At 40.1% G+C, this 24,737-nt stretch overlaps 3 protein-coding genes across 8 annotated transcripts; all 3 read right to left on the bottom strand.

Annotated features, from left to right (window-relative positions):
* Positions 1-117: 117 nt before the first annotated feature.
* LOC135253928 (polymeric immunoglobulin receptor-like) lies at positions 118-6,737 on the bottom strand. 3 transcript variants are annotated; one of them, XM_064333782.1, is made up of 7 exons: positions 6,532-6,737; positions 3,922-4,236; positions 3,187-3,492; positions 2,625-2,790; positions 2,196-2,305; positions 1,470-1,558; positions 118-1,366 (listed from the first exon to the last, which is right to left on the bottom strand). In XM_064333782.1, exons 1-7 carry the CDS (start codon positions 6,599-6,601, stop codon positions 1,361-1,363), a joined length of 1,062 nt encoding a protein of 353 aa, XP_064189852.1. In that variant the 5' UTR covers positions 6,602-6,737; the 3' UTR covers positions 118-1,360. The 3 variants fall into 3 exon arrangements, with proteins under 3 accessions (XP_064189852.1, XP_064189851.1, XP_064189853.1); XM_064333781.1 differs by having other exon boundaries at positions 3,922-4,251; positions 6,541-6,737; XM_064333783.1 differs by lacking the exon at positions 1,470-1,558 and having other exon boundaries at positions 3,922-4,251; positions 6,541-6,737.
* On the bottom strand, positions 118-12,073 carry LOC135253926 (uncharacterized). Of its 3 annotated transcripts, XM_064333778.1 has the most exons (10): positions 11,716-12,073; positions 10,952-11,266; positions 10,664-10,799; positions 9,952-10,046; positions 9,693-9,745; positions 9,064-9,156; positions 8,724-8,783; positions 8,243-8,323; positions 6,922-8,062; positions 118-555 (listed from the first exon to the last, which is right to left on the bottom strand). In XM_064333778.1, the coding sequence occupies exons 1-8, from the start codon at positions 12,056-12,058 to the stop codon at positions 8,243-8,245; spliced, it is 1,176 nt and encodes a 391-aa protein (XP_064189848.1). In that variant the 5' UTR covers positions 12,059-12,073; the 3' UTR covers positions 118-555; positions 6,922-8,062. The 3 variants fall into 3 exon arrangements, with proteins under 3 accessions (XP_064189848.1, XP_064189849.1, XP_064189850.1); XM_064333779.1 differs by lacking the exon at positions 118-555 and having other exon boundaries at positions 7,044-8,062; positions 9,064-9,138; XM_064333780.1 differs by lacking the exon at positions 118-555 and having other exon boundaries at positions 7,044-8,062; positions 9,064-9,138; positions 9,699-9,745.
* On the bottom strand, positions 2,635-24,673 carry LOC135253923 (myelin-associated glycoprotein-like). 2 transcript variants are annotated; one of them, XM_064333771.1, is made up of 9 exons: positions 23,001-24,673; positions 22,076-22,432; positions 21,437-21,745; positions 19,488-19,754; positions 18,985-19,069; positions 18,045-18,078; positions 15,404-17,589; positions 9,059-9,153; positions 2,647-2,665 (listed from the first exon to the last, which is right to left on the bottom strand). In XM_064333771.1, the coding sequence occupies exons 1-7, from the start codon at positions 23,047-23,049 to the stop codon at positions 17,371-17,373; spliced, it is 1,320 nt and encodes a 439-aa protein (XP_064189841.1). In that variant the 5' UTR covers positions 23,050-24,673; the 3' UTR covers positions 2,647-2,665; positions 9,059-9,153; positions 15,404-17,370. The 2 variants fall into 2 exon arrangements, with proteins under 2 accessions (XP_064189842.1, XP_064189841.1); XM_064333772.1 differs by lacking the exon at positions 23,001-24,673 and having other exon boundaries at positions 2,635-2,665; positions 21,437-21,725; positions 22,076-22,213.
* Positions 24,674-24,737: the final 64 nt, after the last annotated feature.

Raw genomic sequence — 24,737 nt, 5'->3', positions numbered from 1 at the left:
TTGACTTGAGTAAATGTATTTTGAATTGAGCAAATTGAACAATATATTCTGTACCAAAGAGGCTAATGTAAACTGTTGGCACTTTTTATTTTTTTTTTCAGGTAAAATAAATAATGCAATAAATATGTGTTTTCTGCATTCCCTGTTTTGAAGATCACCATAGTTACGATAATGTTGACACACTTTCTTTGCACCATGATGCCAGCCAGCACTTTGTATTTGTTTTAAAATGACATTCTCTATTCTTCATCTTTATCTTTTTGTATTCAAAGAAACTATATCAGCAAAATGACATAAAGCAAATACAGATGATGAATAACACACAGGAACACAAAACAATAACCAAACTTAGACAGGATTAGTCACTGGTTATAAAATACATCTGTCAACAATATCATTCCTCTTTACTAAAAGTTTAAAATGGGAAAATTTGTCCCAAACTAAACACACAGGTTAAATATCACATTTTCTTTCTTTACTTGTATAGCATAAAGCTTTACTGACAGGAAATCGCTGACTGGAAGTCAGGACAGGATAACTAAGCTAGTATTGGACCTCTGAATGCAGGTCATCATATCCATGAAGACTCTAAGAACAACTTAGATCTTAGATTATTATTATTATTATTATTATTTAGATTATTATTATTAATAATAACAATAATAATAATAATATTTAGATTATTTTTCTTTTTGTGCCAGTTACCTATATCATGATTTTTAATCTCCTAGTAAAGATTTGAACGTTTCCAGTTTGTCCAGCAGAGGGAATCAGTACATTATTACGTGAGTAAATGGAGGGTATCTTTTTAATCCAGCAGAGGGCAGCAGAGTCAAACATTTCAAGTGGGCTGAATGGTTGCATTTAGCCCCTTTTCCACTGCAGGGCCGAACAGTTCTGAGCACGGAGAGGAACGGTTCCAATCGTGAATCATCGGGTTCCTCACGTTTTAGAGCATCCAGACCAGAGACTGTAAAAAATAGAGACCTCTTCCCTTGTGCATATAAATCAATTAACTCTTCTTAAATAGTTCAGTGATGTAAACAGAATTGCAGTTGGGATTCTGAAATACTTAATTATTATTTGCGTTTGTAACCAATTTTTAACAGGCTTCATTGTAAGTAACACATTGGGAATTATATATCATAATGCAGATAGCATATACCTTCTGTAAATATGTGTAACCTGTTACAGTACATAGATAAAAATAACACAATTGATGAGCACATGGTCAAAATTATTAATAAACATCATCATATAATTAAAATAGGATAGAAACTGTGGCAGGTGATAGGTGCAGATATTGAGGCGTTAAAGCTGAGGCTGGAACGATTCTGGTGATGATGACATCAGAGCGACTCTACATCTAATAAAAAAGGGAAAACACAATTTCGTCATACAATTCATATGGAAACGAAATCCAGTACTTTGACTGATCAAAAACAAACAAAAAAAAAAACTTTGCGTACCACATCCATGGTCAGTAGATTGCAGGGCTCTGCGGTGTTATTTGCGTAACGTCCCACGACTTCTCTATTCTTTCTCGAGTGCTGCGCTCCTATCCCACCAAACGCACGGTAGAATAACCGTTCAACAAACGAACATTCGATTTTCAAATCAACAGTTATCTCCCCTCTACCCCGAAACATTAAACCAGTCATGCATTTCATTGTATTCTCGTTGTTCTTGTTATTGTTATTGCTAATGGTTTCTTCCAGTCGTGTAAGCCCAAGTGTATCTTTTAGTAGCTACACTAACATCTTTCATGGTAAAAAAAAAAAAAAATCTCATTTGGCACGAGAGTGTTTCATATAAGATTTGCCAAAGGTGCCTCAACAAAGTACTGAGTAAAGGGTCTGAATACTTATGTAAATGTGATATGTCAGGTTTTTATTTTTAATACATTTTCAAAAATTTCAAAAACCTCTGTTTTCGCTTCGTCATTATATTGTGTGTAGATTGGTGAGAATAAAAATGGATTTTTATCCATTTTAGAAAAAGGCTGTAACGTAACAAAATGTGGAAAAGGTGAAAGGGGTCTGAATACATTCCGAAGGCACTGTAATTGTGTGGGTAAATCTACCGAACTTTTCATTATGTCACTCTGGCGCTTCGGAGTGGATTATGGTAGCGGTAAACCTCCATGTGCCAATTTAATGAAAACTGAATTAATAATAGAATATGACACGACTTACTGCGGTATCGCCAAATCTTCCAAAAGGCGACGGCGGAGCATATTAGGAACACCAAAGCAACCCCGGCGTGGCGTAGCGCCCCCAGAGTCCGTTCCAAGCTCGTCGGTGCACTACGCAGAAGAGACTGGTTTGAGTGTCATTCAGTGAGCGCACCACAGATAATGTTCCTGTATTATCTCCTCAGCAGTGTCGCACATTGGAATTTATTTCCAAGCCTCTGGTTGCACATCAGTGTGTCTCGTTCAGCACACTCTAATCTGCAGGCAGCAAAAGCACTGAATGAGCTCCAGTGCAGCTGCTGTCTCATGGTCAACAACCTGCCTGCTTACAGGAAGTGGGAAAGATGCTCACAGACACATCGAGGGGATGGACATAGACTGGCCTCACTCACTGAAAGAGGAAAAGCTAAGGGGAGAACACAAAACTCACCTGGAACACGGCTGGCTTCCGTGTTCTGGACAACTGGGCTTCTGGACATAGGAAGTAGAAGAGTCGAACACAGTAAAAGGTGCTTCTGTTGTGATGACCAGTGTGTACTGCTTGTGGGCTTCAGAGGGAGATGCGATGGCATCTGTCAGCAAGCTCGAAGTCCAGACTGAAATTTGAATGGAAATAGATTAATAATTCTGTTACAAAAGCACTCCCCCCACCTCCCTCGCCCCCTGGAGAACTACAGATGAATCATTCATTAAGATTATCTCCATTTTTATTATTTAAGATTATCTCCATTTTTTATTGTTATTTGTTATTTGTGGGCGTCCGTGCATGTGTGTGTGTGTGTGTGTGTTCTGCAACACTGTTGCAATGCAAAAGTAGAACAGAACTCCCAGCTTGCGCTGTACAAGCCAGTGATACACTACAGTCTACACAATAATACAGCGCTGGCACCAGTTGGTGAAAACAAATTTGCAACAAGCCATTTACAACCCTGTTTTTGAACACTCACAGCGAGGGTATGACAGAAAAGACCATTTAAAATTTAATTCCTTACATGTGGTAGTTGTAGTTTCTTGAGCGGCAGTGATGTGAACAGGGATCTGTAGTTCTCCAGCAGCACACCAATACCAGCCTGTGTCCTCTCTGTTCAGCTCCCTCATCGTCACAATGAAGACATTTTTAGAACGGCCATTTTTGATCTCTGCTCTTCCAGATTTACCAAAATTCAATTCCATACCGGAGCCCTCAGCCCTGCACCACTTCTTCATGCTGCTCGGTTCATCATAGTGACACTGCACACTGACATGGCCCCCTTCCACACCGATCACCTCCTGCTGGTCAACCCAGAGTCCAGGAGTGCCTGAGTAAAAAACCATGGAATTAAAACAAAAACATAAAGAATTGTATCTGTGAAGTTGCCCCCGAAATCCAAAAATCAAAATAATCTGCACAAGCAACTCAAAGACCAAAACTAATAATTTCTGTACTCTCATGAACACAACCTGGGAGTGATTTGCAAAAAAAAAAAAAAAAAATCACCATTAATGTTGCCACCACACTCATTCCTCATGTATAGTTAAAATGAACCAATGGTTTTGCGGAGTAACAAAGGTATATTTAAATAAACATGCCAGCATATTTATATTCAGTGTTGCTGGGATAGCCACTAGGTTAACTCATTTACCCCCAGTGCAGCAGTCTACAGTAAAAAAAAGTTCTGTGAATATGCTGTTATTAAGACGATGGAAGCAGGTCTCGCTGAGTGCAGAGTGTGCTGCAGCCATCTTACCTGCAGTGACAGACAGGTACAGACGTGTGCTCTCATCTCCACCACCATTGATCTCTATACCACACCAGTAGTATCCAGAGTCCTCTGTCTTCAGCTTTGTCATGGTAACAGTGAATACATGATGTGTAGGGTCATCAGTGATTGATGTTTCACCTTCGACTTTTGGAGAGTCAGTTCGTACTAGAGTACGACACGTATTCCAATCTGACCCCCGACACCAGTATTTCACTTGCTTTTCGTATTTCTTATCATAGTGACATGGGATGGTGACAGATCTTCCTGTCTGTACAGCTACATTACTCACTGTGGACACAGCTCCAGCATCAGCACCTGCAGAGAGAAACACACTCTTCATCATTTTGGGTTCATTTTACAGACACAAGACAAGACAAGACAAGATCCAGATTGTTCAAAGACGTGTTCCATTTAAACCAACCATAAAAACTGTTGTTCAACTGTAGTATTACACTGAATGACAATCACAGAGACACTCTTATCCAGAGCAGCGTACAGAAGTGGAGATGTACATCACTCTGGGGAAAATGGGCGTTTGGAGATGGGGATTTTAAAAAGTATCTTTTGCTGGCTGCTCACTTGGTAAAAGTGCAGTAAGCACCACAAACACAATTTGAATCCGACCCGCTCCAGTAGTTTCCAGCTGGCTCTCTGTGCACGCATATAAATGGGTCTTTCCCCCACCCCTGCTCTGGCGAGTGCGCAGCTTGTGGTTGAGGTGTGAAAAGAAGCAGCTGGCTGGGACCGTGTTTCAGAGAACAACCCGAGACGAGTGTCATTACCAGAACAATGTCTGTGCATCAACGGTGTCTGTGAGTGGCTGGTTCAGGTGTCATTTGTACATATGGGGGCGACATAGCTCAGGAGCTGAGCAGATGTCTGCCTCGGTGTGTTGACCAAAACAAATTCCTTGTATGTGTAAACGTACTTGGCAATAAAATACAATTCTGATTCTGATTCTGATTCTGAGGTAAGACCGATTGTCTGGCAGTCGGAGGGTTGCCGGTTCAAACCCCGCCCTGGGCGTGTCGAAGTGTCCTTGAGCAAGACACCTAACCCCTAACCCCTAACTGCTCTGGCGAATGAGAAGCATCAATTGTAAAGCGCTTTGGATAAAAGCGCTATATAAATGCAGTCCATTTACCATATTGACTGTTTTATTGGATGTAAGGTTAAGAGTGCGTAACTGTGTGTTCATTCGCGTATGATCTGCATTGGACATTAACACCCATTATTAGCATGTTGGCCAAAGCTGTACAAGCTAAATAGTCACTGTACCTAACATCCACCATTCAGGACATTACACCAGCACCAAGGGTGTATTTGTGCATTCTTGTACATAGTTTGTGAACTGGACATTCCAAAATTTGGGTGGGGCTGGAGATGCAAACTTTATTTTTTTATAAATTAATTTTTAACTCATTTAAAATTCTAAGGAAGAGCCTGGAAATCACAGACAGACAAGTCGAGCAAAGGTAAGATAGGAGTTTCTGAATTATTTTCGAAAATTGGACACCAGACATGAGGCCTAGGTGCAGCTATGGAGGTCCAGCCCCCTCTTGTGTATAAAATGCAACTGTGTGTGAGTGACCTGACAGTTATGAAATGGAGAGGATCATGGTACACTGCATCTACAACACATAGATAAGTAAACAGCAGCATGCATACACCAAACACCATCATACATTAAGCCTATTACAGGTTGAAATAAATAAATTAATTAATTAAACTATATATATATATATATATATATCAGCCTGTGGAAGCTAATTCTTGCTTCCATGAAAAAAGGCATACTCATTGGATGGCAGTACCTTCACAGGTTGAGAAGCCCCAGAAAATAATGTGTGCAAAAGAGCTAACAAACAGGTGTGCTCTCCTTCCACTCACAGTATATCATTTTACCATTAGAGTCTGCAGAACAGCATTATTTCCTGTGGCTAAACCTCTCTGCTCACCACAATAAAGAACACAGCATATTTTCCTGTTGGGTTGAAGCTATTTCTGTGAGAGTATTCACACTTCGAGAACAATACCATAGCAACTTCACTTTCAGTTAATGCTCAGAGCTATTGTAATCAGGCAAAGTATGTGAAGGGTTGGCTTTACTTAGAATATCACGCATAATGATATGGGACATGAATCATGATTTTATTGTTTTTAGACAGTTACAAAAATATATTAACTATTAAAATAAAGGTTATTTTTTGGGTTTACATTGCTTTTAGTGATTATAAATGGGCCTTTATAGCGAGACTACATTCTGGTTTTCCTGAGAGTAACAATGATGCTCTAAACTGCAGTTCACTGTGCTGGAAAAGTAACGTGGATTCCATTGCACAAATACACAATGCACACACGTTACATTTTCATCAGTTCAGATTCATGAAAAAGTAAACTTGCTTAGGGCAAGTAAAAAGAGAAGCAATTGTACTCAGATAATATTTTAAATTATAAAAAAATCATTTTAATTTCATTACAGTCATTTAAACACATGTAAACTCCAAACTTCAGTATAACTCAATAATTCAAGTTTATGGCACAGACAGTCTCACTGCTACAATGTTCCAGTATTCAGTACACAGTGTGAGAGACAAGTCCTACCTGGCAGTACAAAGAGGAAGATGATGGAGAGGAAGAGTAGCTGAGTGGTAGCCATATGCATGATGCTTGTTTGTGTGTGTGTGTGTGTATCCGTAAGAGGGTTCAGCTCGTTTTAACATGATTCTCACTTCCTGTTCTTCTCAGTCCCCACCTCTTTGGTCCCTCATGCTCTGCAGTCTGTGATCTCTCAGTGGCCAGAGCAGGATATCTATAATTATCATTTCCTGCGTCTTTATGAATTATTTATTCACTATTAGTTGTTTTGTTTATTATCATGTATATGTATTATATTTCTAAGTTTATAATACATATAAAACAGGGATAAAAGTCAGCTTTCAGCCAAGAAATCTCTGACCTATTGAATATGATACAACAAAGGACCTCTGAGCATGTCGTAAATATTGAGCTCCCCAGTTTGTTGTCTTTTGAATGCAGAATCCAGAGTTCTCACATACATGAAGACATGAACAACTTAGAATTATACTTTTTTTGTGCCAGTCAGCTATACCACATTAATTTAATCATCTAGCAAAGATATGAACATTTTTAGTTTGTCCAGCAGAGTGCATCAGTACATTATTACGTAGGAAATTGAAAGTATCCTTTTTGATCCAGCAGAGGGCAGCAGAGTCAAACATTTGAAATGGGCTAAATGGCTGCATTTGATGGGAATCCTCAGGTTCTTCACTTTGCAGAGCATCCGGGACTCTTCCCTTGTGCATATAAACCAATGAACTCTTCTTATACAGTTCAGTGATGTAAACAGAATTGCTTTCGGGACTGTCATCAAACTCATTGCTGCCCCCTATTGAGCTGAAAGGGAACATTCACACATACATATATCAAGATAATTTGGGTTAAACAATGAAAAAAGGTCCTAAAAACAGTGAAAGGAATGAAGGAAAGTTTATAAAGATAATTAAATGCAACTTCCATGAGTCACAGAGCCTTGAGATAAGTATCTTATATGATTTAAGGGGTTGATATTTCTTGGGCAAAGAGCAAAACTGCAGAGTATTATGCCCAGAATTTGCTTTAATCCAAGAACAAGCTGCTAATTACTCGTAATCTGACGCTTTACTTGTCTGTTAAAGGGTGATTTATTCTCCGGTCACATTACATCAGAAATAGCTAAGAATAGCATGAAGAATAAATGCCCCAAATGAACACCCAAAGGCATTGAGTCAGTCAGATCTACTATTTCTATACTGCGCTGCAAAGCTTACAACTTCTTTAATATCAGCCTACACTGTTTATATGTATTTAATATTGGCAGGTGAAACCTGTGTGGTCATAATTACTGAATGTCCCGGTCTGTGTGAAATTAAACCATCAGTGGAATATGAGTAGAATTTGCAGATAGAGTTTGCCATGCAAGAAGTTCCTGCTTCACTGAAGATCTGACATTCAGGAACCAAAACCCCACAGAGGAATAGACGGTCAAACAGTTGTGATTATTCTTAGCGCTACTCAAACAGTAGAGTGTGAACCCTTTACGACAGCCACCATGTGTCTGTAATCACTGAAATGAGAGAGAAAGAGAGAAATATCAGGGGAACGTAGAGGTAGTAAAGATGCCATATGACAGCAGTTTCTGCTTTTAGTTACAACAGTAGTTACGGACTCTTACTTCTTATGTGTTGGAAGCAAAAAGAATGATCTTCTCAACTGATGAAAAAAGTGCAAATCCACCTAAATATACCTATTTTTTCTGCTGGGCTACTGAGCTGTAAATCACATCATCGGCTGTTCCTGCTGGAGACTGGTTAGGGGAGTGTGTGGCCTGTACAGAAGAGGACATGCATACACAGTATTTTAGTCACTAAAAATGAACTTTACTGAGAGGTATACAAACATCTCCCTTTCAATATTCTGTGGGTCAGACTAAACCTCAGTTTGAAACCCCTAGACCACATAACTGCATGAAACCTGAACAGCTCATTCTTATTTCTCAGACTTAAACAGCTGTTCCAGTGGTAATGCAGGTATGTGGAGATTTGAACTCCAGCTAAGCACACTGTAATTGACACCCTGTGTTTTGGGTGTGGACATTTGAAGATGTAAATCAAGGTTAAAAGACTAGTGATCATACATACATGTTCACCTTTCCTATTGTGTGCCAGGTTACTTACTGATATCTGCTGCCTGTGCATCTGACACTGAAATATGATGAACAGTCTTACCTGTGGATTTTGCAGGACGACTGAGCAGTAAATGACCTCATCTGCAGAGCTCTCAGATGACTGGGACAGTAAGAGGGAACAAGTTTCTGTTACTGACCAGAGTTTACATCACATTACAATCATTTAGCCAATGCTTTTATCCAGAGGGAAGAACAGTATCTAGGGTTTGGGTTAGGAACTTGTTACACAGCTATACCTATAATTTTATCCAAGAAAACAAAATCTGAAAAAGACAGGATCTCTAAACATCTGTAGGAAGGAAGAAATGAGACTGAATTTTGTGAGTGATTCTCTGCAAAGACACTTTGTAAATGTGTGAGAAATCCAACCGCTACCCAACCTGTGACTGAGGTGGACTCATTCTGTGTGATGATGACCGTGTCTTGGTGAACACTGTGCTGTAGGTCACTTCATCCTCAGGGTCTACATTCTGCTAGGAGAGAGACACAACGAGAAACTCATCATAATGGCTGGTCTATCTGTACAGACCTCTGCCTTTTAAACAGTACAGTAGGGCCATTCAACAGGTGGACCAGGAACAAGCAAGTGAGCTCATTTCCAAGAGAAAGGACATCAAGCTACAGAGTTAAGAAAAAGCAATATCTACATTTTACTATGAAATAAATCATAGTAGTCGTTCTGTGTAAATAGAGCTAGTGTCTATAGGCTTAGCTTCATGTTTGCAGGTTCCCAGTTCTACGTGTTCAACCAGAAACTTTGTGTGGCTCGAAGTATCCAATCTAAGATTGTTCTGAATTTAATTTAATTTGGTAAGTGCAGCTTTTCTGTATATGAACTTCTTTCATATGAATAAAGAACCTTCACATTTTGTTGTAGGCAATAATTTTTTCCACAGGACTACCATTTGTCCTTTTCCATTCTGTGGCTCAGCTCATATTTTGAATGATTTGTGTCTGACATTGACCCTCAGCTTTCTCGGCAGAGAGAAGAGTGTAAAAACCGACGTACTGTCACCTCGTTCCTCCTGTCCTCTCTTGCTCTTGCGTTCACCTTGATGCTCTCTGTGAGGAGACACATGATGAGCTGGGATAAGAGAGCGCGATCAGGACAGAGCTGTGAGACCCCCCATCCCCCCCATGAGAGCCCCTACTGCCTGTGGAATTCTTGTGACTCAGTGTATTCAGTGTATTCACTAATAGTGTGCTGATCATATACACAGCATCCAAATGATACTTCAACACCCAACATGCTTCATATGGATACTCACTGTGTTTCTTCCACAGCTTCCAGGTAATGGTAGCAACAGCTGCCGCCAGCAACAGTATCCCTGATATCATCAGAACGAATGTGAGGTCTGAAAGACTGAACAATAGCAACAGGGTGCTTGAAATTTAAACTCAGCAGCATGCTTTAGGGTCATATATCCACATTACGGGATTCCAGTACTACTTCTGCTGAAAGAAATGAGAAGCTCTGCTCTGAAATTATGCTGGATTTTAGTTGAATACCTGGTTTCATAACATTATATTTTATAAAAATATATTTGTAAAGATACAAAACTTACCTTCTTTTACTTTTTTATTTACACCCGCATTTTAAATGTCAAAATGAGATTCAGTGGTCACGTTAACACACAGTGTGCGTTTTTTGCACCACAGACACCATAACAAAAAAAAACTCCTGTTTCTTTGAGCCAATCATCTTTCAGTATCTGACACTGTGCTCTTTATTGATCATATTTACACAGCCTTAGAGTAACTGCAGGAGGACGCCTCATTGACTTTAAAAAAGGAATGAATTCTGGGGCACATTTGTCAGGAAAAGCAGTCATTTTATTAAAAATAATGGTGGTCCAACATCCTTTTAAGCATTTATAAACTATGTTACTTTTATTATTATTATTTTATTATTATTAACTTCTTTTTTAAAAAGATACAAGGCTGAATATTTAGCGGGCTTTTCCTTCATACATATCTTACCTTTTATTGTAAGTGGTAGTGGGTGGAATAGATGACCGAGGTATTGTGACTGCTAACTGCTTTGAGGTTGAAGGCTCTTCAGCTGTAGCTGATGTGGTTGCTGTGCATGGTGGTGTTGATGTTGCACATTGGGTTGCTATGAAGAGTAAACGGAGAAAACACCATGACATTCACACCCTGTCACACCTGTTTTTCAACCCTCACTGACAGAAAGTGACAGCAAAGACCATTTAAAATTCTATGATAAAATCCATTGTCTTACAGGTTTGTTTAATTTAAGTTCCTTACTTGTGGTGACTGTGGTAGTAGTAGTTTTCTGAGTGACAGTGATGTGTACAGGGATCTGTAGTTCTCCAGCAGCACACCAATACCAGCCTGTGTCCTCCCTGTTCAGCTCCCTCATTGTCACAATGAAGACATTTTCAGAGCGGTTATCTTTGATCTCTGATCTTCCAGATTTAGCGGAATTCACTTCCACACAGGAGCCCTCAGCCCTGCACCAGTTCTTCATGCTGCTTGGATAATTAGTGTGACACTGCACACTGACATGGCCCCCTTCCACACCAGTCATCTCCTGCTGGTCAACCCAGAGTCCAGGAGTGCCTGAATTAAAAACATGGAATTAAAACAGAAATATAAAACATTGTATCTGTTAAAAATCCCTCAAAATCCCAAAATCAGAACAAACTGCACAAGGCACTTGATTACCAAAGCAAATCATTTCCATAGTCTCATGGATTTAGCCTGGGAGTGGGTTGTAAAAAAATTCCAGAAATGCCACCACAACTCTCATTCCTTATGTAGAGCCTAAATAGTTTTACAGAGTAACAATGATATTTTCAAATACACATGACTGCACTTGTATATGTTTTGGTAAAACTCAGTGTTGCTAGGATAACCGCATGGTTCACTCATTTACCCCCAGTGCAGCAGTCTACAGTAGAAAGTACCGTGCAGCGTGAGGTTGGAAATCATGAGGAGAAGTGAAGATGATTATGAAAAGGTTGGGAAGCAGGTCTCACTGAGTGTATTATGTGCTGAACCAATCTCACCTGCAGTGACTGACAGGTACAGATATGTGCCCTCATCTCCACCCCAATTGATCTCTACACAACACCAGTAGTATCCAGAGTCCCCTGTCTTCAGCTTTGTCATGGTAACAGCGAAGACATGATGTGTAGGGTCATCAGTGATTGATGTTTCACCTTCGACTTTTGGAGAGTCAGTGCGTACTAGAGTATGACATGCATTCCATTTTGACCCCTGACACCAGTATTTCACATGCTTTTCATATTTCTTATCATAGTGACAGGGAATGGTGACAGATCTTCCTCTCTGCACTGCTACTTTACTCACTGTACCACCAGCACCTGCAGAGAGAAACACACACTTCATCAGTTTGGGTTCATTTTACCATCACAATGGAGTAAACCTCAGTCTATAAGGCAGCTGACTTCTGATTTGAGATCCCCTCTGTATCTGTTACTCTCTCTGCTTTCTCCCCTGTCTGAATAAAGTACATCCCATCCTTATCTGGTCCACCTAAAGCAGTCTTGGTGAAATGATATTCTGTCATATTTTATTTTTCCTTTACTTATACGTAGCCTCATATCATTGAAATCTCTTTTATTAGACAGATCAGCAGTCACACCCACAATACCTTTACAGACAGAAGATAAACACATAAGAACATAAGAGTAACATAATACAAAAAAAAAAACATGAAATAATGGTACCAGCAAACAGTGAGATGAAAAACATTTACACTCAGGACCTGCATTGCAGTTACCCCACTTTTGCGTTCATTCAAAAAGACAAGTGTCAAGATCCAGATTATTCAGAGATGTGTTCCATTACCACCAAGTATAATAAAAACTGTTTTTCAGCTGTAGTATTACATTACATTACATTACATTACAGGCATTTGGCAGACGTTCTTATCCAGAGCGACATACAACAAAGTGTATAACTATAACCAGGAACAAGTATGACGAAAACCCTAGAGAGAAGTACCGGTCCAAGTGCAGGGAACAACCGCATAGCTCAACTTGGGCCCTGAAGGTTAAACTGTTTAGCACTAACACAAACGAGAACAGCAGCAACGCATTCTATGCAAAAATACAAGCAGTAGTTAAGACAGGTGCATTAACTAAGTCACCTACAAAACAGCTACCTAATATTACACTGAATGACAATCACAAAGACACTCTTATCCAGAGCAGCATACAGAAGTGGAGATGTACATCACTCTGGGGAAAATGGGCGTTTGGGGATGTTTTAAAGCTCTTGCTAGCTCTGCAGTAAAGTGCAGTAAGCACCACAAACCAATTCGAATCCGACCCGCTCCGTCTGACAGTGGCCAGCACTGCAGGGCGCACACAATTGCTTTGCCTAAGGCACGGGTCCTCAGTCTTACCCCAAAAGGGCCGGTGTGGGTGTACACTTTAGTTCCAACCAAGCAGTAACACACCCGCTTCTACTAATCAACCACTAGAGTCTTTGCTGAGAACCTCAATTAGTGGCATCAGGTGTGTTACTGCTTGGTTGAGACAAAAGCCTGCATGTACACCAGCCCTTTCTGGATAAGATTGAGAACCCCTGGCCTAAGGGATATACAGCATGGGAGATATTCAGTTGGCAGGGAAAGCACTATTCATTGCTTGAGCAACCCATCCAGGAGTTTCCAGCTGGCTCTCTGCGCACGCGTATAAATGGGTCTTTCCCCCACCCCTGCTCTGACGAGTGTGCGCAGCTTGTGTTTGAGGTGTGAAAAGAAGCAGCTGGCTGGGACTGTGTGTTTCAGAGAACAACCCGAGACGGGTGTCATTACCAGAACGATGTATGTGCATCAATGGTATTGACTGTTTTAGTGGATACAAGGTTAAGAGTGCATAACTGCGTGCTCATTCGCATATGATCTGCATTGGACATTAATACCCATTATTAGCATGCTGGCCAAGGCTGTACAAGCTAAATAGTTACTGTAGCTAACATCCACCATTGAGGAAATTACACCAGCACCAAGGGTGTATTTGTGCATTCTTATACATGGTTTGTGAACTGGACATTCCAAAATTTGGGTGGGGCTGGAGATGCAAACTTTATTTTTTTGTAAATTCATTTTTAACTCACAATCACAGATAGACAAGTCGAGCAAAGGTACGATAGGAGTTTCTGAATGATTTTCGAAAATTGGACACCAGACATGAGGCCTAGGTGCAGCTATGGAGGTCCAGCCCCCTCTCGTGTATAAAATGCAACTGTGTGTGCGTGACCTGGCAGTTATGAAATGGAGAGCGCCATGGTACACTGCATCTACAACACATAGATAAGTAAACAGCAGCATGCATACACCAAACACCATCATACATTAAGCCTGTTACAGGTTAAAAAAAAAAATAAATAAAAAAAAAAAATATATATATATATATATATATATATATATATATATTAGCCTGTGGAAGCTAACTGTTGCATGAAAAAAGGCCAATATATTTTATAACATACTCATTGGATGGCAGTACCTTCACAGGTTGAGAAGCCCCAGAAAATAATGTGTGCAAAAGAGCTAACAAACAGGTGTGCTCTCCTTCCACTCACAGTATATAATTTTACCATTACGGTCTGCAGAACAGCATTATTTCCTGTGGCTAAACCTCTCTGCTCACCACAATAAAGAACACAGCACATTTTACAGTGGGGTTGAAGCTTTTTCTGTGAGAGTATTCACACCTACAGAAAAATACCATTGCACACTTCACATCCAGTTTAAACTCAGAGCTATTTCAATCATGCAAAGTATGTGAAGGCTTGATTTTACTTAGAATATCATGCATACTGATGTGGGGAATGAATCATAATTTTGTTGCTTTTAGAGAGTTACAAAAATATATTAACTATTAAAATACAGGTTGTTATTTTTTGGGTTTACATTACATTACAGGCATTTAGCAGACGCTCTTATCCAGAGCGACTTACACAACTTTTACATAGCATTTTTACATTGTATCCAGTTATACAGCTGGATATATACTGAAGCAATTTCAGTTAAGTACCTTGCTCAAGGGTACAACGGCAGTGTCCTACCCGGGAATCGAACCGGAAACCTTTCGGTTACAAGCCCAGTTCCTTACCCACTGTGCTACACTCCGACATTGCTTTTAGTGATTATAAATGGGCCTTTATAGTGAGACTACATTCTGGTTTTCCTGAGAGTAACAATGATGCTCTCAACTGCAATTCACTGTGCTGGAAATGTACCGTGGATTCCATTGCACAAATACACAATGCACAAACGTTACATTTTCATCAGTTCAGATTCATGAAAAAGACTTTATACATGAATTGGTTTCAATGGCTTTGTCAATAAGAAAGAAAGGAGCATGCAGTGCAATGGTCAATGAAAATGTTTTTTAAAGAAACAAAAAGAGAAACGGCCATGAATTGAAGACAACCATAGTTTCTTGTGGCTTCATAAATTCTTTTTTAAACTGTAATTTTTATTCATCGAAAATTAATGTTGTAAGAAAGTAAACTTGCTTAGGGCAAGTAAAAAGAGAAGCAATTGTACTCAGATAATATTTTAAATTACAAAAAAATAATTTTAATTTCATTATAGTCATTTAAATATATGTAAACTCCAAATTTCAGTATAACTCAATGATTCAAGTTTATGGCGCAGACAGTCTCACTGCTACAATGTTCCAGTATTCAGTACACAGTGTGAGAGACGAGACCTACCTGGCAGTGCAAAGAGGAAGATGATGGAGAGGAAGAGTAGCTGAGTGGTAGCCCTATGCATGCCTGTTTGTGTGTGTGTGTGTGTGTGTGTGTGTATCCGTAAGAGGGTTCAGCTCTTTTAAACATGATTCTCACTTCCTGTTCCTCTCAGTCCCCACCTCTTTGGTCCCTCGTGCTCTGCAATCTGTGTTCTCTCAGTGACCAGAGCAGGATAACTATCGTTATCATTTCCGATATCTTTACGCATTGTCTTTTCACTTTTTTCTTTAATTTACTATCATCTATAAGTATTATCTTTTTCGTTTTATAATACATATAAAGCAGGGATAAAAGGAAGCTTTACAACCAGGAAATCGATGACTGATTGAATATGGTACAATGCAGGACCTCTGACCTCCGGTAGTTGGCTTTAGAATGCATCCAGTCTTCACATACGGAAGATACGGATAGTATCTTTTTGCTCCAGCAGAGGGCAGTAGAGTCAAACATTTGAAATGAGGTAAATGGCTGTATTTCATACATCACTAAACTGTATTACCATTTTGGAAAAGTGTTATTATGAAATGAAAAAGGCAGTTCGGAAATTTAAAAAGCCATTCGGAAATAAAACATGAAATAATTAAATAGCCATGAGGTTATTTAATTATTTCGAAATAAAATTAAGTATTTATTTATTTATGTAATTCAACATTTATTTATTTAATTATTTATTTAATTTTGGCACATTTAGTCCTCCAAAGCCCGGATACTCAGCAACGTGGGGCACCTGATGATTCCCATCAAATGCAGCCATTTATCCCATTTCAAATATTTGACTCTGCTGCCCTCTGCTGGATGAAAAAGACATCTTCCGTTTCCTGACTTGATAATGTAGTGATGCCCTCTGCTGGACAGATTGGAAATGTAAAAAATTTTCTTCGGAAGTTAAAAAAAATACCTGGTACAGGTGTGTTGAGCAGTGAAAATTCTCCTATTACAATAGCCAGGCACAACACGGTATATCGATATAAGAAATGGGATGTATTGCCGCAAAAAGAGTCCGGCTCTTACACACAACAAGATGGACAAGCCCGAACTGAAGAAAGCAGGGATGGTCCCTACTTTTTATAAGCAAAAAGTGTTTTACTAATAACATACCTGATTCTATATCTGATTCAAGACCATTTTTCAGTTTCAGTTCTCTAAATTATAGTAAGTATGGAAACCCTACACTCAATGAAACCCTGCCTTCTAATTCTATGTACCCATGAATGAATTCCATTGCTACAGTTCCTGTGTGTATATATTCACGTAAAACTTTAATCTCTAACAGGCTTCTAGACAAAGTTAATGGAATGAACAGTGAAACATAATTCAAGATTTTCCTAAAAGTTCTTAGTGACTTTCATAGCTATTTCTGGCACGATGTGACCAGACGGCTGAGTCAGCCTAAGTAAACAATCAGGCAAAATGTCAATGCTAACAAAATTAAAATATAACATCGGTTAATTGCTAATATTGTATTACCTTTACCTACCCAGGTAAAAGCGCACAGTGAACAGACTTTCAGTAAGGCCTTGCAGTGTTCCATGGGAACCAGGACATCTAGCTTTCAAATATCCTTGAGGTCATTCCATGACCCGAAAAGCACAACGACCAATTGTTCAATTTGCTCAATTCAAAATACATTTACTTAAGTCAAAATAGACACAGGGAACTGACCTTGGGAGTGTGTCCACATTGGCAACGAAACAAATGATTTGCCTGGTTAACGCGTGCATCTGTTGAAGTTGGTGGTACGTGATGAAGATCAAAGTCTAGCTTTGCATAGGTGGATAGTGTGAAATTTCTATGCAGGTTCATACAAGGTAAGTAAAGCAGTGGTGTCCATTACTAGGTACAGGGAACTGGGAGGAGACTTGGTTGCTCAGTGACGGTAGAAAACATCAGCTGCAGCACAGACGGGCTCTTCTGACTCGAGCGCCAAGCTATGGCCTGGAGGGAGTGAAGCAGTTCGCGTACAGCTGGTCATCCCTCTCCGCTGTGCCAGACGGGTTGCTCATGCAGACAGTCCCGCCCGGATTCAGCGTTTCACGGTTGCTGTACGCAGCCTCGTCCAGATCTTTTCTGGGCTGGTTCTCTGCGAAACCCAGCTTCGTCATTGTGCTTATGTTTTCATACACCGGGGAGTCGTCTTCGCCTCGCTCCTGTGGAAACATCGATGTTGAAACAAGCAGGCCGGTTTGAGAAACAGGAGTAAAAAAAAAAAGGCAAGCTTTATCGTTGTAAATGCGTTTAGTTATTTAGACGCTTGCTTTTTGTATAACCTCTTCCTGGACTTCAGCACAAAAATAAATAGAAATCTTTTTTGTTCATACTTGCAGAGAATGGTTCTCTTATTCAGCGGGAAGCTTGACTGTCTTTTGTTTTTATTAGAAGTTTATTAGTGCCTTATATAGACAACTGAAATAAAAATATCACCCACAGCATCGTAGAATTCACAGTAAAATTCACCCACAGTATCGTCTTTATGCAGTACAGGCATATGCTTAGGGCAGCACTGAATTAACTGAATATGGCCACAAGCTTGCAAGCTTGCAAGAGTGTATCTACTCTGAAGATGGGCATGACATCAAGGGTGTGTGTGTGCATGTTTTCCTACCTTCATGACAACAGGGTCTGGTAACTTTCGCTGCCTGAAAGACACATGGTTTGTGTTATTAACTATTAAAACTCATGTAAAGAAACATAAAATTAATTTAAGTTGCTGAGAGTAGTTCATTTTTGGACTAAAATGCATACATATTTAAACAATTTTGTGGCTTCCTATTTTTAATATTTATCTTCAATTTTGGTGTAGCGCTGTCCAATCATATCAGAAACTTCTGACAAATTAATATTCATTATTCTGTTATGCACTACAAGGCTCAACCAGAGGAGTCACTGTTGCACAATGAAGCTGAAGGAATTATCTAGATCAGTGTTTCTCAGCCCTGGTCCTGGGACACCACTGTGTACGCTGGTTTTTGTCATAGCCAATCTCTAAATTATTTAAAGCTGTTGATTATGTGCTCTACCATAATTGTATGGTTAAACTTATTTTAACACAATGGAGGTTTGGCTTGTTGCCATTTGCTGTCAGTAAATATCCATTTGACATAAATGCTTTCAGGTTTTCACACCCTCAGCAAATGGGAGACAACTGATTTCATTCATATGATTGCAACTGCAGTTTGTAATGCAATCATGTAAAATGGAACCTCTTTCAATTGGAATTACTTGACACACAGTTCATACTGCACAGTAAATTAAAAATAAATTAGTCAGTTCGATTGACATTCCTGGGATGTGAATAGCTACAGCATATTTATTTTTAAGGGCATACATACAGTAGCTATTTCTGGCCTAAGAGGGTGATTAATATTAGCGGGTAATTCGTCCTTCACTATATGTAAAAAAAAAAAAAATTCTAATGAAGAACAATTAGTGTCTAATTGATGCCTCCCCCTTCAGTGACCACAAGAAGGGAGACAAGAAGGTAGCAATCAGTATCCACTCACAGATCGCCAGATTTCAGCCCTATTGGAATTAATGTGACTTACCTACAGATGCACAAGATCAACAGACTGGAAAGCAGTAGGAACCCTCCCCCCACTGGCCCCCAAATCCACGGTGCCGCACCTGCACCTGCGCAAACAAAAGATACTCAGTGCACCATACAGCTCTGCATGAAATACTCCACAGAGGCCATCAGGGTCATCCACGACCAAAACTGAGCAGACTGATACTTTAGTCTTTCAGTAATGCTTATTTATTACATGTTTTATAGTTTTATTAAATATACATATGAGCTCAAATGATAACCGCATAATGGTAGTCAATGGCTTTGGCTCCAGTGCTGTTTGGTACTTCACTAATCCAAATTCCGAAATCCTGTCACCTCAAGCCCCCTCTCCCTGAGCAAAACCCGGTGTCTGTATCAAAAAAGCAGGATGACTAAAGCAGCTCTAATAACTGCACTGAGTAAAACCCGGAACCCTCTAGAAATCTGGAACATGGACTGAAGTGAAGTGTGCCGTTGTGATTAACGCGCTCCCACACTGACCTTGCACACGCAGCTGTACGGCGGTGGAGTTCTGCCCCCCGTGCTCATTTTGGGCCTCGCAGTGGTACAGGCCCGTGTGGTTCTCAGTCATGACCAGGGTGAGGTTCCTCTCCCACCCCACCGCTGTCACCTTCCCATCCTTCACTCGGAACCAGGAGTAGTGCGCCACCTGCGGGTTGGCATCGCTAGTGCAGTTCAGGCTGACGGTGGTGCCCTCGGGAACCAGTTCAGAGGGACTCACTGTAGCAGAGGTGCCCTTTGGGGAGTCTGGGTGAGTGAGCATGGAAGTGAGTGAGTGGGTGAGTGTGTGAGTGAGAGGGTGAATAGGTGAGAGGATGAGTGAGTGAGTGAGTGAGTGTGCGAGTGAGTTGAGAGGGTGAATAGGTGAGAGGATGAGTGAGTGAGGAGACGAGTGAGAGTGAATGTGTGAGTGAGTGAGTGAGTGAGAGGATGAATGAGTGAGTGATTGAGTGGGTAGGGTTAGGTGAGAGAGAGAGAGAGAAATTCAAATCAATCAAATTCAAACAACTTTAGTAATCAGTTAGGCTAAACCAGCAAAACTAGGATATCTTTGTGTTACTTGCATGTTTGCAGCATAAACATTCAATTATTGCATTGCATTAATATAATCTGCCTCAATATATCCAACAAACACGTGTTTCCTCGTTTTCCCAGTGTACCTTTAACACTGCTAGTGTCATCTCCAACATGGGCTGACATCCCAATCGCCATAGCTTCTTGTGCACCCAGCATTGGTGCCGAATATAAAAGCCTGAAGTACTAGGGTGTGCAGTTGTTTCAACAAGGACCATCCCTGTCTGCCACCTCCCTTTTAGCCTCCTGTCTCCTTGGAGAATGACAATGGATGATCTTTTATCAACTTATACTTGCCTCTGAAGATCACGGTTTGGAAACCATTACATTTAGCAGATGCTCTTATCTAGAGCGACTTACACAACATTTACATAGTATTTACACTGTATCCATTTATACAGCTGGATATATACTGGAGCAATGCAGGTTAAGTACCTTGCTCAAGGGTACAACTGCAGTGTCCTACCGGGAAACGAACTGGCAACCATTAGGTTACAAGCCCGGGTCATTATCCATCATACTACACTGCTGCTCACATATACTCTCGATTTTTCTTTTATTTTTGAAAAAAAAAAAAAAAAAGGCAGTCCCATATTTCGGTTCCAGCTGTTCCCCAGTGCACTTTCACCAGACATCCCACCAGAAATCGGAACAAAAGCCGTGCAATGATCTCTGCTCATATTTTAGGGTGAGACTATTCCCCTTTTCTAGTCAATGTGAAATCTATGTTCCGATTCGCCAAAACTGTATCAGATTCTGCCTGTTTCACCAGTTCCTGTTGCAACATCAAAAATCCCCCATGAATCATAGTAAATGTTTCGAGCACACAATGACGAAACATATCAGATTGTGTGGCTGATATCCACTCTCTCCTTTGCTGAAAATAAAATTGCCTCTTCTGACCCATTGCCTCTGAAAGATTACTTTGCACTTCCTGCCATCTGGGTGAAGGTGCAAAAGGAGGTGTGATATTTCCTATCATCGATATCACTGTTGCGAAATACTTTATCCTTTCATACAGAATTAAATTTCCTACAAATGAATGCTTATTTTAAATATCACATTTATATTTTCATCAATATTAAGCCTTGTGTTCAGTTTGGGTCAAATGAAATTTGAAACAAATCAAAAAGAGGAATGACACATTAGCAAGATGCGTTTGGCTACCAGTGACTAATGCATTCTATCTGTGGTCACATTTGGATTTGTTCAAACCCACCACAGGACCCTATTGAAGCCCCTCCATAAAGTTTAATCTTAACAGAAAATCATTCTGGCTGCGATGTGTAGCTCTAGTAAGGGCCCAGCTTTGTAGAGTAGAGTGCAACGTGTACAGCTTGGGTCAGGCCTCTTACACAGGACATTGAGCGTGACAGCCTCCTCTGCTCGCTTGCTACCGCCCCCTAGCTGCAGGGGGTAGTCAGCGCTGCACGCAATCCGCCCGTGGTGGAGACGCGAGGCCACGAAGCTCAGCGTGGAAGACGCGGATCGGGTCCCGTCCGGATTCCCCAGTAGAGCGCTCGCGCCGTGCCCCAGTTCGGGGGGGGACCAGGTCAGGGCTGGGGGGAGCCGAGGGCAGGGGGCTGACGCCGTGCAGGTCAGATTCACCGGGGTCCCCTCCATTACTGCACCCACTGAGGTCACCTGGGGTTTGGGTGGAGAGGCTGCAGGAGATGGTACAGACTCAGGATGGCAGGTCATGCACTTACTTCCAATTAACTGGGATTAATTTGACCAATTAGTCTGTTTCGTGAAAATTATTTTGTTGACAACAGCACCAAAAAAAGGAAACAGAAAAAAAATAAAATAGAAAAAACAATTTCAAGTTATAACACATTTGCATTTTGTATAAGAACATGTTGGTCGCAGGCTTTGAATCTGAGATTATTTCATAAGAACTGCAAACACAGAGTACATTCGTTTCCTTATGGTGGCTGATTACTTATTATAATTAAGAATCAGAATGATAGGCAAAATAAATAGGTCATGATTACCTATGACGTTTATGCTGACATTGTTGCCAAAGGTTGCCATGAAACCAGTTTCGATTCTGAAATAGTACTCGTCCGTGTAATTGCTAGGAATGGCATCCAGGATAGTGGTGCAGTTCTTCTGTATCAGGTCCCCAGTGATCTCTCCTTGAAGGATGTTCTGATGATGTGATGAGTTGTATACATCAACACCGCCCGTAAACCACTGCGACCCTTTCCTCCACACCCCATTGGCTGGTTTCTTCAGTCTGGCAACTTCGTTTTCGGGAACTTCAAATTGACATGGGATCAGTACACAGGAGCCAGCCAGAGCCTCAATGGTCTGAGGCATGAAGGCTGACCACTCAGCACACAGAGCACCTTCAAAATATAACATAGAGCCGTGTAAAGCCTAAAGACCGGCACAAAATGTCTCCATGGTCTCCACCAACATTTCTGCATGTTAAATCTTAATCATAAAATTAACTGTGGAAGCATGGCATTTTGTCAGCTGTAGTGTTGGGGAATTAGTTATGTGGAAAGATTCTGTCAGTGCAGTTATGTAACATTGTGCAACTCATTCCTCGCTCCTTCTTCCTGAGTGTAACAGAGGTCAACCCTCTGAAAAGTAGATATTTTGGAATGTTTTTAAAAAATTCTAAATCAGTGTTCTAGAACTCCGTTGCTTTCAGTTGCCAGTGGCGGTCGTAAGATCAGCATTAGAATGTTCGGTTAAGAACACGCTTATCACACATTTACACTTACACCTAAAAACCAGTTCCCTAACTTTTGCATGGATTCAGAGTATCTCTTCCAACCAAACCCACCCAACAAATATCTCCCCCAAATACCCCTATATGTGGCCTTGATTTGACCCGAAACCCTACACAAAAAAAGCAAGAGAAGCTTTGCACCAGCAGCATTTGATAATAAAGCTTTTTAAACTCACCTAACAGTTGGCAACAGCCAATGACAAAGAAGCACCATGCCCCATTCATATCTCCTTATGGATGATGAGAAAGTATCTCTGCTTCTTAAATGTAAATAATGTAAATAAATACATGCAAATAAATATTAATTTAAAAAGATACCAAAAAATAGATGTCTGTTCATTTAAAAAAGAACAGAATCACATTAATAATAAACCTCTTGACAGACCCTAACAAGACATTCACTATATATAGAAACATTTGTACTTATTCATATAGATACAATGTTCAAGAATGAATACTGAAATAATATTATAGATATATTATATATCGAGCTATTTTTAAAACGCTCTAACTCTGAGCGTTCCCTGCATGTTAAAACTGATGAACACATTCTACCACAGTTCCACTGAAAATGAAACATAAAATTGATCATACACAATTTAATATAAATAGTTATTGAAAATTCACTTTCCTAAGTTGAAATATTTAAAGAAAACACAAACTTGTATAATGATTCCATAATACATGGCGCCACTGCAACAAGAACACCATACATATGCCTACTTGCCTTCTGTGCTGCAGTTGAATGTTGGCTCACACAGACCCTCTCTCACAGCAAAAAGATATGCTTTTATTAGACGTTCACTATACAGGAAGCGGCTCTGCTTCCTCGCCCAGCGTATTCTGAGCCAAAGTCATTCCAACCGCACAGTAAGCCACACAAAACAGACAGACGGATATGTACAAGGTATACAAAAAATGGGAGAAATTAAAAGAATAAGAAAAATAAATGTTTGTAGAACAATAAAATTACCTTAATGGGGCTGAGCCCGCACACTGTGTATTGGAAGGGAACTTATGCCAAAATGACGACCAATGTGCTGAGATGTGCCAAAAAATATTTTTGTTTACTCAAATCATAAGTGCAAAAACATAAAAGTGCTCAAAGTGCCAAAAAGAAAGACAGCATCACCAAGTTAAATGAATTAATTTAAGAGACATTTGGTAACATTGCTTTGAAATAAAGCTCGTTCAATTTGTGTAAGCTAAGATAGTTTTTTGTTTGTTGTAATTTGGCCTCATTTTGATATCAATACTTTTCACGGCAGGCCTAGATTTAGAAAGCTTTAATTAGCCTAATAACGTAGCTACAGTATAGACAGTACTTTGTATGTGTGAGTACATTTTTTGTAGTTTTGTACGCTGAAAACGTTTTTTTTTTTTTTTTGAGATATGTATTTGAATCTTAGGAAGAAGAGAAATGTGTTATTTGTTAACAATTACAACCGAAAATCTGCAACGATCCTACTTTCACTTTTTGTGACTTAAACTCCACATTTCCACATTTCAGGGACATCCCACGCACCCAACCTCTAACCACCAATGTCATCAGTTCTTTCTCTAGCCCCCTTTTGTATATTCTCATCCGGTCCCACAAAATCACACATCTTGTCGTGAATTTGAACTGTTTTAGTCCGGTCACATTATGCATACGGCCGTTGCAGATAATCCATCTGAAACAACAGAATGAATTGAGGACACTTGGGAGACACGTCTAGCTCAGGACCTATCCATGACTGAGACATATTCTTGGCTTTTCGTATCCTTTGTTTAAAATTGGCACGTTAGCCTTCGACCGTAATTTGCTCACATCAATTCAAATCACGGGAGTAAAAAAATGTCCAAACATATCAAACCGTTCAATAATACAAACACTCTCGCACACTCCCCAAATACCCCACAGAGAGAAACAC

This window comes from Anguilla rostrata, chromosome 4 (assembly GCF_018555375.3).
Source record: "Anguilla rostrata isolate EN2019 chromosome 4, ASM1855537v3, whole genome shotgun sequence".
NCBI lineage: Eukaryota > Metazoa > Chordata > Actinopteri > Anguilliformes > Anguillidae > Anguilla > Anguilla rostrata.
This window is presented reverse-complemented; position numbering and strand designations above follow the sequence as displayed.